General features: G+C 41.5%; 2 protein-coding genes across 2 annotated transcripts in view; one reads left to right on the top strand and one right to left on the bottom strand.

Annotated features, from left to right (window-relative positions):
* LOC133546790 (zinc finger protein 391-like) overlaps positions 1-14,497 on the top strand; it is a 277,556-nt gene that overhangs the window by 49,893 nt on the left and 213,166 nt on the right. The gene's annotated exons all lie outside the window — the stretch shown is intronic.
* Positions 2,510-13,862, bottom strand: LOC133546785 (zinc finger protein 316-like). Its single transcript, XM_061892604.1, has 3 exons — positions 13,466-13,862; positions 12,218-12,484; positions 2,510-3,760 (listed from the first exon to the last, which is right to left on the bottom strand). Exons 1-3 carry the CDS (start codon positions 13,566-13,568, stop codon positions 2,922-2,924), a joined length of 1,209 nt encoding a protein of 402 aa, XP_061748588.1. The 5' UTR covers positions 13,569-13,862; the 3' UTR covers positions 2,510-2,921.

Below are 14,497 nucleotides of genomic sequence, written 5' to 3'. Positions count from 1 at the left end.
TGTGTGTGTGTGTGTGTGTGTGAACAGAACATCAATTTCCACACTTCTATTAGCCCCGGGGCCAGGGGACCCCGAACATCCTATATGTAACAGAAATGTGTAGGGGGGTGTATGGTGTGTGTTCATTAAATATGTATTCTGATATATGTTCTTCACAGAAAATGAGCCAAAGCCAGTGAGTCTCAGTTTAACAAAATTAATTAATTGTATTATTTTTCTTTTAATAAACATTAAAAACGGGTCCCACAGAGCCGAACACCACACAAGGATTAAGACAACTGCTGAAATGATGTATAAAGTAAATAATAATATGCTTCCAGAAGTGGTCCAGAAGATGTTTCAGATGTGAACCAGTAAATATGAACTAAGAGGGATTTATGAGTACTCAAAAGCAAATGTATTAACAAATGTAAAACAAATATATACACCATATAATGTTACTCTATAACATCAATAATAATTAAAAATGATTTCTGAATATCTCTATACACATATAAAAGTATTTTGTCCTGTTTATTCTCACCTTTACAGTCAAAGTGTTGTTTATTTTTGAATAAAGTACACAATGTTGTATATTAATAGGTTGATTGGCAACACTAAATTGGCCCTAGTGTGTGAATGTGAGTGTGAATGTTGTCTGTCTATCTGTGTTGGCCCTGCGATGAGGTGGCAACTTGTCCAGGGTGTACCCTGCCTTCCGCCCGATTGTAGCTGAGATAGGCGCCAGCGCCCCCCGCGACCCCGAAAGGGAATAAGCGGTAGAAAAAGGAAGGATGGATGTATGGATGTTGTATATTAAAACATGTACTTGACTTAAAAATGCAAAATATCTAATTTATAAATGTTAGGATCTATGTGCTGATTTTGTTAGAAAGTCAAAATGAAAGTCTGGACAGTTTATTTCAAATCCTGCAGTTTCATTTGCTGCTGCTGTTCTCACCAGCACACTTGTGTTTCTTACACTGCTACTTAGAAGACAATCCATCCATCCATTTCCTACCGCTTATCCCCCTTTGGGGTCGCGGGGGGAGCTGGTGCCTATCTCAGCTACAATCGGGCAGAAGGCAGTGTACACCCTGGACAAGTTGCCACCTCATCACAGGGCCAACACAGATAGACAGACAACATTCACACTCACATTCACACACTAGGGACCATTTAGTGTTGCCAATCAACCTATCCCCAGGTGCATGTCTTTGGGGGTGGGAGGGGCCTATCCCCAGGTGCATGTCTTTGGAGGTGGGAGGAACCTATCCCCAGGTGCATGTCTTTGGAGGTGGGAGGAGCCTATCCCCAGGTGCATGTCTTTGGAGGTGGGAGGGGCCTATCCCCAGGTGCATGTCTTTGGAGGTGGGAGGGGCTTATCCCCAGGTGCATGTCTTTGGAGGTGGGAGGGGCCTATCCCCAGGTGCATGTCTTTGGAGGTGGGAGGAGCCTATCCCCAGGTGTATGTCTTTGGAGTTGGGAGGAGCCTATCCCCAGGTGCATGTCTTGGGAAATGTCACGCTTGCCACTGACGGTTTGTGTTTTAGTTTCTCCTCTATGTGTTTAGAATATCCTGTCCTTAGTTCCTGTCAGCACTCTTATTTTGGTCCAGCTTCCTGTTTGTCTCCCTGTGTGCTGTTTTTCCCTCAGCTGTGGCTGATTGGCACCTGGCTACACCTGGCTACAATCAGCCCGCTCCTATTTTACCTGCTTTTTTCCTCCAGTCAGTGCTGGATTATTGTCGTTGCCACATGTCGCACTTGTCTTTGCTACCTGTCGTATCTTGTCTTGTCCATGCAGCGTTGCTGTAAGCTATGTTTGATTGCGGTTTTTAGCTTACTGCCTTTTGTTCCCTGCTTCCAGTTTGTTTTCTAAGTACAAGTACGACTTCTCTTTTCCATTCTAAAGTTCCTTTTTGTTTTGTAGCTCCCATGCTTGCTCTCTTAGTTTATCTGCCCACGTGCGTGCTTTTTGTTTGTACCCTTTGTTTGGTTTTGTTCTAGTATTTTATATTAAAACCATGTTTCCTTATTCAATGCCTGACTCCGTCTCCGCATCATGGGGTTCGTCAACAACAAACTTTGACAGGAAGTGGGAGGAAGCCGGAGTACCCAGAGGGAACACACGCATTCACGGGGAGGACATGCAAACTCCACACAAAAAGACCCCGAGCCCGGGATTGAACACAGGACTACTCAGGACCTTTGTATTGTGAGGCAGACGCACTCACCCCTCTTTCACCGTGAAGCCTAGAAGAGAATCTTTCACCACACACACTGCAACTCAACACTTACTTACCAGTGTGTATTCTCATGAGTCTTTTCAAAAGCAGACTTTGTATAAAACGTTTACAATATACTGAACATGTATAAGGTATGTCTCCAGTGTGTGTTCTCATGGCTACTTTCAATGTGCTTTTTCATACAAACGCTTTAACACATTCTGAGCAGGAAAAAGGTTTTTCTCCAGTGTGTGTTCTCATGTGTACTTTCAAAGTGCTTCATTGTACAAAAGCTTCACCACATTCTTAACAAGAAAAAGGTTTTTTATTCATTGTGTATTCTCATATGTGCTTTGAAATGGTCCCTTCGAGTAAAATCTTTACCGCAGATTGAACATAAAAACGTTTTTTCTCCAGTGTGTATTCTCATGTGTGCTTTGAAATGGTCACTTCGAGTAAAAGCTTTACCACACATTGAACATGAAAAAGGTTTTTCTCCTGTGTGTCTTCTAATGTGTGCTTTGAAAAGGTGCCTTTGAGTAAATCCTTTACTACAGATGAACATGAAAAAGGTTTTTCTCCAGTGTGTGTTTTTGTGTGGTTTACCAACTGTCCCTTCTGGGAGAATCCTTTGCCACAAATTGGGCACATGAATGGTTTTTCTCCAGTGTGTATTCTCATGTGTCTTTTTAACTCTGCTTTTCGCGCAAATCTTTTACAGCATTCTGAGCAAGTAAAAGGTTTTTCTCCAGTGAATTGTCTTGTGTGTATTCAAATGTTGCCTATGAATAAAATCGTTACCGCAGATTGAACATGAAAAAGGTTTTTCTCCAGTGTGTGTTCTCATGTGTCTTTTCAAATCGTACCTCTGAATAAAATCTTTACCGCAGATTGAACATGAAAAAGGTTTTCCTCCAGTGTGTGTTCTCATGTGTCTTTTCAACTTACTAGGAGATTTAAATGTTTTGTGAGAGTGAGAAGATGTGAAGTGAGTGTTGTCAGTGTGACATGTCTTATCATCTTTAGAGTCTTCATCATCAGTGTCAGGAGAGTGTGACGTTGTGTCCTCACTATCTGATAGTGGAGCTAAGAGCTTGTCTGCTTGTGATCCTCCACAGTGGTCTCCATCAGCTTCTGTTGTCATGTGTTGTGTTGAGCTGCTGCTTGGAGGCTCCCCCCCTCCCCTCTCCTCACTTTCACCTTTCACCTCATCATCTTCACTCTTCACAGGGACACCAGTCACTGGCATCTTGGTGACATCAACCTCCTCCAGTCCTTCAAGATGCTCTCCCTGCTGATTGATGCTGTGTTCTTCCTCTTCCTCTTTAATGTGAGGGCTCAGTGGATCCACCGCTTCCTTTTTAAAATGGGGTGTCAGTGGATCCACCACTTCCTTTTTAAAATGGGGTGTCTGTGGGTCCTCCTCTTCCTCTTTAAAAATGGGGGTCTGTAGGTATTCCTCTTCCTTCTTAATGTGGAAGGGCTGTGGCTCCTCCGTTCGCATCCTGAAGCTCCACTTCTGTTGCTCAGGGTCAAGATGTTCTTCACAGATGTCTGCAAGACAAACACAGCATCTCTGCTCAGTCACACAATGCATTCAGTACTTTTACATGCACTTAGGAAAAACAAGTTATTGTAAGAACTGTCTTGAAATCTCAGTGACGCACAAACACGCTGCTCTTAACAACATTATTCACAGGAAAAGAAAAACAAACCAGGACAACAGGACTTTTTACTGTGGATAGACGATATGGTTTAAATTAGATTTTGTGATTAAATTATTTCATATAGAATTACTAATAGAACTATCTTAAAACAGGTTACACAGGCTCCTAATTTAGTTGCTGAAATATGCAGTGAAATAATACATAATTTCCAGTATAAAGTAACCAGATATGTCTCCCGGCTGGCCTGGGAACGCCTCGGGATCCCCCGGGAAGAGCTAGACGAAGTGGCTGGAGATAGGGAAGTCTGGGCTTCCCTGCTTAGGCTGCTGCCCCCGCGACCCGACCTCGGATAAGCGGAAGATGATGGATGGATGGATGGATGGATGGATGGGTTCGATAAAATAATACAATTAGAAATGACACAATATGTTACTGCATATGTCAGCTGCCAAATTAGGAGCTTTTGTAACCCGCTTTGAAATTATTCTATTATCAATCATATAAAAAAATTATATATTGTGACATATATTGTTATTAGGATATAGATTTGAGGTCATATCGCCCATACCAAACATTGGCTCCCCGAGTCATTTTGTTTGGCCCACCAAATATATTTATTTTTTTATAATCTTCAGATGTGTGTGTATGTTTAAAATGTTGTACTCCTGTTCTACATCACGTGGAAGTGTCATGTCATGGGGATGGTGTGCTTTCAACTAAGGGTGTGACGATGAACATGATTCTTACACATATGTGTACTTCATGTGTATATGAATGTACTTTCCCTTGTGTGCTTCGTTTGACTGTAACTTCATAGTGGATAATATCTATAAACAACCTCAATTGTTTTACATCTTTAATTTGAAGGACTGTTTACTTATCTGACAAACTCAAAGGAAACTGCACTTTTTTAAAATGTCGCCTGTCATTCACAATCCTTATGTGAGACATATTTTTTAAATATTTATGAATTCTAATTAGTAAATAAACATGAGCAGAAATCAGCTAATATTGGAGTCAATGGGAACTCCTCTGTTAGACCCACAAAGTCCTCCAAAAAACATCCAGAAACTGCCAACTATACTCATTTTACATTTTGTGACCTGAATATTAACCAAGTATTAGTGATATTGTTATTATAAGCGCTAACCCTAAAGACCTACTGAAAGCCACTACTAGCGACCACACAGTCTGATAGTTTATATATCAATGATGAAATATTAACATTGCAACACATGCCAATACGGCCGCTTTAGTTTACTAAATTGCAATTTTAAATTTCCCGCGGAGTGTCTTGTTGAAAACGTCGCGGAATGATGACGTGTGCGCGTGACATCACGGACTGTCAGGAAATATTAGCTTAGCATAACACACAGCTAAAAGTCGTCTCTTTTCATCGCATACTTACACAGTAATTTGGACATCTGTTCTGCTGAATCTTTTGCTATTTTTTCAATTAATAATGGAGACTATAAACAACAGTGCTGTTGGTGGAAAGCGGTGTATTGCACCTTTGTTTTTAACACAGAGCGGTCAAGCGAACATGTTTCTCTACGTCAACCAGCATGTTTTTGGATGGGAAAATTGTGATATATATCTTACCGGAGACATCATTATTTGTCCTCCTGCAGTAGCTGTTTAAAAGGCAGCTGTGAGCTTGGCTCCTCGGCTTTTCTTTAAGACACAGGGTGTTCACCGCAGCCATCCGACCTCGAGGTATGTCTTTACAATCTCACTAAAACACTATTGAAACAATAAGCTGATAAGGGATCTTCCAGAATTATCCTAATAAATGTGTGTAATTACATCTGAAACGCTCACAATGCCGCTGCCCGGAGCCGTTGCTTTTTATTTTATTTTATTTTTTTAATTTTTTTTCTCATCCTTCGCTATCAATATCATCATCCACAAATATTTCATCTTCGCTCAAATTGATGGGGAAATTGTCGTTTTCTAGGTCCGAATAGCTCTTGCCGCTGGAGGTTCCCATTATAAACAATGTGAGGACGTGAGGAGCCCTCACCCTTGTGACTTCATCGTCTGCGACTTCCGGTAAAGGCAAGGCTTTTTTATCAGCACCAAAAGTTGCGAACTTTATCGTCGATGTTCTCTACTAAATCCTTTCAGCGAAAATATGGCAATATCGCGAAATGATCAAGTATGACACATAGAATGGACCTGCTATCCCCGTTTAAATAAGAAAATCTAATTTCAGTAGGCCTTTGAGGACCTACTTTTAGCGGCGCATAGATCACAGAAGTAACTAGCTTATGCTGCTATATTGACATACTGAGCTGCTTTCTCGCCTCTAAGAGGGTGAAAGCTAATTCTACATTATAAATCATGCTTTTCACTTATGAAGTAGAAGGTTGTGGACATAAACCGAGAATTTGGTCAACTCTGACATCCAACTTAGACCTGGAGATGGCAAGAAAGACTCGAAAATACGCTCTTTTGCACCCACCCTTTTTTAACCATTTATGAGGATTAATTCTTCATCTAAACGGGAAGATATGAACATCCCATCAGTCGGCATCCCACTGAGAGCAGACATTGTATGCTTAAAATGAGAAAGATATGTAAATATGACATGTTATTAAGAGTGTGACTACATTACATATATACTTACAGTGTGTATTTAAAGGGGAACATTATCACAATTTCAGAAGGGTTAAAACCAATAAAAAATCAGTTCCCAGTGGCTTATTTTATTTTTGGAAGTTTATTTCAAAATTTTACCTATCACGCAATATCCCAAAAAACAGCTTTAAAGTGCCTGATTTTAACCGTCGTTATATCCGCCTGTCCATTTTCCTGTGACGTCACTGCGTGAAGCCAATACAAACAAACATGGCGGATAGAACAGAAAGCGACATTAGCTCGGATTCAGACTCAGATTTCAGCGGTTTAAGCGATTCAACAGATTACGCATGTATTGAAACGGATGGTTGGAGTGTGGAGGCAGATAGCGAAAACGAAATAGAAGAAGAAACTGAAGCTATTGGGCCATATCACGAAAGACATCGGCAACGAGGACGAATTCGGCGATTGCCTTCTAACCAACGATTGCATCTTTTGAACACTGAACAACTTGAATCCGTCAATTGGTATGTATTTGTTTGGCATTAAATGTGGGTGGAGCGAAAGGCTGGATACAAATATAGCTACAAATGAGGCATAATGATGCGATATGTACATACAGCTAGCCTAAATAGCATGTTAGCATGGATTAACTTCCAGTCAAACTGTGAGCAAATATTTCTGATTAGCACATAAGTCAATAACATCAACAAAACTCAACTTTGTGATTTCGTTGACTTTATCATTGTAAATGCATCTGCTTTGAGTGTCGCAGGATATCCACACATCTCTGTGCCATCTCTGTCGTAGCTTCGCTATCGTCGGTAAGGTGTGCAGAACAAACGAGGGACTTTCGCATCTTTTGACCACTGGTGCAACTTGAATCCGTCCATTGGTATGTGTTTGTTTGGCATTAAATGTGGGTGGAGGGAAAGCCTGGATGCAAATAAAGCTACAAATAAGGCATAATGATGCAATATGTACATACAGCTAGCCTAAAGAGCATGTTAGCATCGATTCGCTTCCAGTAATATTTTCTGGGTTCTTCCGAGGATGTTGTAGTCGTAATGATTTGTGCAGTCCTTTGAGACATTTGTGATTTGGGGCTATATAAATAAACATTGATTGATTGATTGATTGATATGTCTGATTAGCACACTCCACGTAAGTCAGCTGGTGTTGTTACACCCTCCGACAACACACCGACGAGGCATAATGTCTCCAAGGTACGGAAAACAGTCGCAAAAACGGAAAATAACAGAACTGATTTGACTTGTGTGTGTAATGTGTTTGAGAAAATGGCTGATTGCTTCCCATTGTGATGTCACAGGTGAAAGGTCATTGCTCCGACAGCGTTTAAATCGCCAAATCCACCCTTTTAGAGTTCGGAAATCGGTTAAAAAAACATATGGTCTTTTTTCTGCAACATCAAGGTATATATTGACGCTTACATAGGTCTGCTGATAATGTTCCCCTTTAAAATGTTAAAGGTGGATTTAAAGGCCTACTGAAAGCCACTACTAGCCACCACACAGTCTGATAGTTTATATATCAATAATGAAATATTAACATTGCAACACATGCCAATACGGCCGCTTTAGTTTACTAAATTGCAATTTTAAATTTCCCGCGGAGTTTCCTGTTGAAAACGTCGCGGAATGATGACGTGTGTTTGTGACGTTATTGGTTGGAGGGGACATATTAGCGCAGCACCATTTGCGGGCTGAAAGTCGTCTCTTTTCATCACGCAATTAAACAGTATTCTGGACATCTGTGTTGCTGAATCTTTTGCAATTTGTTCAATTAATAATGGAGAAGTCACAGTAGAAAGATGGAGGTGGGAAGCTTTAGCCTTTAGCCACACAAACACACGGCTTTACTATGGATCAGAACGGTCAAGCGAACATGGATCCCGACCACTTGTCAACCGGCAGGTTTCGCTGAGAAAATTGTGGTAAAAACTCTCCTCTTACTGTAGATCAGCTGAGCTTGCGCCGTCCATGCAGCTGCCGTCAACTTCCCTCAGAGACTGACGTCAAGACACCCGTGGACACACCCCTCCGACTATCAGGTACTATTTAACTCACTAAAACACTAGCAACACAATAGAAAGATAAGGGATTTCCCAGAATTATCCTAGTAAATGTGTCTAAAAACATCTGAATCCATCCCAATGCAATCGCCTTTTATTTTAACTTATTTTATTTTCTTTTTTTTCTAGTCCTTCGCTATCAATATCATCATTCACGAATCTTTCATCCTCGCTCAAATTAACGGGGAAATAGTCGTTTTCTCGGTCCGAACTGCTCTTGCTGCTGGAGGCTCCCATTAAAAACAATGTGAGGACGCGAGGAGCCCTCACACTTGTGACATCATCGTCTGCGACTTCCGGTAAAGGCAAGGCTTTTTTGTCAGCACCAAAAGTTGCAAACTTTATCGTGGATGTTCTCTACTAAATCCTTTCAGCAAAAATATGGCAATATCGCGAAATGATCAAGTATGAAACATAGAATGGACCTGCTATCCCCGTTTAAATAAGAACATTTCATTTCAGTAGGCCTTTAAGATGTTATTTAGAGCACTTTGAAAGCAGAATAGAGCGGCTACCAATGACTCAATTGCTCAAGGTTTATTTTCTATTGAGGATGCATTAACCATCGACCTGCTCAGTGGCCTTTTGGTTAGAGTGTCTGCCCTGAGACTGGAAAGTCATGAGTTGAAACCCTGGCCGAGTCATACCAAAGACTATAAAAATGGGACCCATTGCCTCCTTGCTTGGCACTCAGCATCAAGGGTTGGGGGTTAAATCACCAAATGTTTCCTGAGCGCGGCCACCGAGGAGCTTTTAACTACCTCGGCGACCTCGGCCCAAGAAATAGGAGAGCCCACCACAGATTTTCCAGGAACTGCTTCCTCATACGAAGATGTGTTGGTGGGATTGAAGAGGTCTTCTAAGTATTCCCTCCACTGATTAACAACAGCCGCAGTAGAGGTCAGCAGCAAACCATCCTCACCATACAGTGACAGTGTACTGCTTCCCACCCTGAAGCGGCGGATGGTGGACCAGAATTGCTTCGAAGCCGCCCGGAACTCGTTTTCCATGGCTTCCCCAAACTCCTCCCATGTCCGAGTTTTTGCCTCCGCGACCGCTGAAGCCGCACTTCGCTTGGCCAGTCGGTACCTGTCCACTGCTTCTGGAGTCCCATGAACCAAAAGGACCCGATAGGACTCTTTATTCAGCTTGATGGAATCCCTCACTGCTGGTGTACACCAGCGGGTTCTAGGATTACCGCCACGACAGGAACCAACCACCTTGCGGCCACAGCTCCAATCAGCCGCCTCGACAATAGAGGCACGGAATATGGTCCACTCGGACTCAATATCCACTGCCTCCCTCGTGACATGTTCAAAGTTCTTCCAGAGGTGGGAATTGAAACTCTCTCTGACAGGAAACTCTTCTAGGCGTTCCCAGCAGACCCTCACAAGCTCACCACAAGGTGGTGATTGGTAGAAAGCTCTGCCCCTCTCTTCACCAGAGTGTCCAAAACATGAGGCCGCAAATCCGATGACACAACTACAAAGTCAATCATGGAACTGCGGCCGAGGATGTCCTGGTGCCAAGTGCACATATGGACACCCTTATGTTTGAACATGGTGTTTGTCATGGACAATCCGTGACAATCCGATAACAAAGCACCACTTGGGTTCAGATCCGGGCGGCCATTTTTCCCAAGCACGCCTCTCCAGGTTTCACTGTCGTTGCCAACATGAGCGTTGAAGTTCCCCAGCAGAACAAGGGAATCAGCGAGGGAGCACTCTCCAGTATTCCCTCAAGGGAATCCAAAAAGAGTGGGTACTCTGAGCTGCTGTTTGGTGGCTAAGCACAAACAACAGTCAGGACCCGTCCCCCCACCCGAAGCCATGATGTTGTGTGCCAGGCTTCACTAATATAAGAGTAGCTATCAGCTGGCAACAACCCTTGACTAGATAAGGTGAGTGCATTATCATCACAAAACTGTATTAGGTGTCTTGCATTATCAGAGCTGCCATCAGAAATATCAGCATTCCAGTCACCGACCACATAAATACACGTACAGTGATTATCCTGTATAAAAGAATTAATAAAAGCAAGTTTAAACATGGATTCATCCTCATTGTCTTTACATTCATACGGAGTGTACACATTGAGAACAATAAACTCCCTATTGTCGGACTTATACTGAACAGCAATACACTTCGAGGCTAATAACACTAATAACTGCATCGTGCTTTTTGTGCCAGAGCACAGCAACACCTCCCGCTATCCTCCCTCATACAATTCCCATTATTAAAATAATTCAACAGCCCCAGGTCTAGTTTTGGGAGGAATGTCTCTTGTAAGCCTAACATGTCAAAGTGGAGCAGCAGGTTGTCAACAACTACACGCCGAGCCCGGTCCCCGGCGCTGGATATTAGATTTTTGTTTTCTCTTTGGCCTCAGTCTGGATCCCCTCTCCAGGGTCCCAGGCTTAGACTGATTTTTTTTCTCACCTCTCCTCCTTTTTACCAGTTTCTCACCTTTTTTTTAAGGGGCGGCGGAAGTTGGCAGACCTGTTCTGTCTCCCTGTAATGTTTGTCTGCTCTTGAATGGGATTGTGCTGAAAATCTTAAATTCTCCTGTGAGATTATTAAAGTGTTTCTGATTCTGATTGTGTTTTTATCAGCCATCTTCAAACATAATTAACTTTCCGGTACAATTTCTTAAATTTTGATTCGCCGAAAGTTTTATCAGTCACAAATACTGCCTCAGTTTGCAATCGGACAACTTTACCGCGAGGAGGCTATTGGAAGAAAGACTTTAGAAAGACAAGAAAACTTTGCTAATTAGTACTAATAAACTAGATTGATTGAGACATCGCTGGACAGCAGAGAAGTAACTAAATCCACACAAACGTTGAAATTATTTTTTTAAGATATCTGGCTTGTATTTTAAGTAGGGATATAAATCGTTAGAAATGTATCGATATGATACCCTAATCGATACCAGTATTTGTCGGTACTTTTTTTGGTACTAAATGTCATTTGTGGAAATAAAAAAGTGGAAAAAGGCATTTTAAATAGCATTCCTATTAGCACAAGAGGTTGAACACCTCCAACATGATGTTCTGTAACATCTCAGAGCAGGGAAGTCTTTAATCAGCAGCTGTTTATTTGAAGTCTTAAAGAAGTCAACTATGTGTGCAGTGCAAGGTGAAATGCACTTATGTCATCTTCTTCTCAATAACACACACATCAAACTTTGGTTGCTTCCTTATTTGTCATTATTTAAAGCTGATTGTAATGTGTAGCAGCGGCAGCTGAACTCAGTGTGACTCAGTCAGCTGGAATTAAAAATACAAATAGTTGTGTCTTTAATCCAAAATTTTCACGGTCCTCATGGACGACATAATTAGGAACCAGTATTAATTAAAAAAATGGTACTTGGTGTACATCTCTTATCTTAACCACTAAACCTTTGAAATATGCTGACATATGTGCTGCTAAGGTAAATAAACAGTAGCCATATTGAATGTTTGCCTTCATTTGACCACGTGAGGTAAGGAGGACGGCCTCTAGGTCACATGGTTACACCCCAGCAATTACACTGTTGATGATTGATGAGCATTCATTTTTAAATGGTGGTGTTAAAAAGCAAACATATCTCCATCTTTAGTGATAAATGTGTCCCCCGGATGAACATGTGTCACAAACATTGTATTAGATGATATGTGGATGTTGTGCTTACTTGGACTGTGATGAAGCTGTGAGGACTCAGGTGGTTTGTCTTCATGCTCTTCAGTCTTCACAGAGACAACAGTCAGTGGAAACTTGCTGACATCAGCCTCCTCCTGCCCTACAGGACACTCTCCCCCCTCTTCCTCTTTGAAATAGGGGGGCTGTGGATACTCCTTGTCCCCTTTAAAATGTGAGGGCTGTGGATACTTTACAGTGAAACTGTCCCCCTGCAGATGAGGGAGACATTCTTCTTGGTGTCCAATCAGCTGATGGATGTCTACAGGACACAAACAAAACATATTTTAACTCCTACATGCTAAGTATTAAATTGTACATGAAATATAGGGCTGTGGCTAATGAAAATGTTATTAATCAAGTGTTCTAATCGTGTAACTGAATAAAACAGTGTTGCTTGGTTAAAGACAAATTTAAGCGACTATAAGACATTTCATTTAATAATGAACGGCCAATTGGTTTGAGATGGTATGAGATCAAGATGTCATCTTTAGATCAGGCTTTGTTTTTTTGACAATCACAGCCACGTTAAAAAGTCAAAGTACCAATGATTGTCACACACACACTAGGTGTGGGGAGATTATTCCCTGCATTTGGCCCATCACCCTTGATCACACCCTGGGAGGTGAGGGGAGCAGTGAGCAGCAGCGGTGGCCACGCCCGGGAATAACTTTTATGGTGATTAAACCCCAATTACAACCCTTGATGCTGAGTGCAAGGCAGAGAAGTAATGGGTCCCATTTTTATAGTATTTGGTATGACTGGGTTGGGGTTCGAACTCACAACCTACCGATCTCAGGGAGGGTGCACCGACATGAAGGAAATAACAGGTCAGTATGCTTTTACACACATATATAACTTGTCAAACCTGCCAGCTAGCAGGCTAGGTTTACGGCATCAGTAACCATGGTAACTGACTCTGACTTTGTCTTACCTCTCTTATTTTTGGAGGTAAAACTCTCGAGCTTTACATACTCAGGACTTTGCACTTAACCTGCTCTCTGGAATATTCCCCCGGTGACTGTGTGAGATTTGTGTAAACATGTTGATACACATTGTTACAAACATCAACCTCTCATAAATATTGTGTGTCTGGCACTGTCTCGTTTTTATGAACAATGTAAAACAATCAGTGCATCATCCTCACATAACAATTCATCTTCCTGTAGACAATTTATTGAAGAATAGTGTTAATAATGAAATATAAAGTTAGTAAAGATGTGAGAGTAAGAAGTAAACAAACCTGTTCTGTGCAACACAACTTGATGTTTTTCATGTTGTCGCTCCTTCTCCTCTTTTGTTGGACAAAGTTCCTCCTCGTACTCTGCTATGGTTCTTTGGCACATTTTCACACAATCACAACACTTTACACTCACACTTGATCTCTACTTAGTGATGTGTTTTGATCACTTCCGCCTCTCTTTGTTAGCAGCTAACAAGCTAAACTAACTAGCAGGCTAAGCTAGCTCGAGAAGCATCAAAGTGCGCTCAGACTAATATAACCAGATGCAAACAGTTATTAACGATGTTTACTCTATTTACTAGAGTCTAATAAAGGACATATATGTGTACATGGAGGCACAAATTAAGAACATTGAACTGTGACGACTGCAATAACGTCTTCACCGTCAGACGCCATCTTGCTTTATCCTCGCCGTGTTTGGTTCGCGCGCAGTGTTGTCAGATCTCGCGAGAGAAACAAGTAACCAGCTCTTTTCCAAATCTCGCGAGAGAAATAAGTACAACCAGTTTCCCACAACGGTAAAACTATTTTATTATATACTATTTACTTATTGTGAAAATAAAAGTAAACCTGTCGATTTCAAAATTTCTAAACAAAGACATACAACTTGTTTTCGTAAAAATATTCAAATATTTAACAATGTATTGGAATTTAATTTTCCCTAGTAGACATAACAGTTTGACAGCATTCTCGAATGGAACATTCTGGAGAACCATCCTGGATTTATTTGGATAGAAGTGAATTACAAAGGTAAACTTTTGAATGATTTAACTTCATTTGTAATGATTTATCTCTTATGGTCAGTCCATTTTTTTCCCAAATTTAATTTGAGGGAAGTTGTCACCACCTGCTGCCACCTAGTGGTTTGTATTGTCAGTTTTCCTCTTTTGGTGCAGTTGATCTTGTTCTTACATTTCTCCTTCCTCCTAAAGTCCCTGTGTTGCCTTTGTGGGCGGAGTTGTGGGATGTGCACAGCTGCCTCCGATTGACCCTGGTGCTACTTAAGCAGCACATTGACAGCTGGATGGCACT

Source organism: Nerophis ophidion, unplaced genomic scaffold (genome assembly GCF_033978795.1).
Source record: "Nerophis ophidion isolate RoL-2023_Sa unplaced genomic scaffold, RoL_Noph_v1.0 HiC_scaffold_43, whole genome shotgun sequence".
Lineage (NCBI taxonomy): Eukaryota > Metazoa > Chordata > Actinopteri > Syngnathiformes > Syngnathidae > Nerophis > Nerophis ophidion.
The sequence above is the reverse complement of the archived record's forward strand: the minus strand, read 5'-3'. Positions and strand labels throughout refer to the sequence as shown.

Excerpts from the sequence above, each read along its gene's own strand:
- LOC133546785 (XM_061892604.1), bottom strand. The coding sequence starts at position 13,568 with ATGTGCCAAAGAACCATAGCAGAGTACGAGGAGGAACTTTGTCCAACA. Across the intron at positions 12,485-13,465 it reads AGTTGTGTTGCACAGAACAG|ACATCCATCAGCTGATTGGA; the intron begins GTTTGTTTACTT and ends TGTGTCCTGTAG. Across the intron at positions 3,761-12,217 it reads ACAGCTTCATCACAGTCCAA|ACATCTGTGAAGAACATCTT; the intron begins GTAAGCACAACA and ends TTTGTCTTGCAG.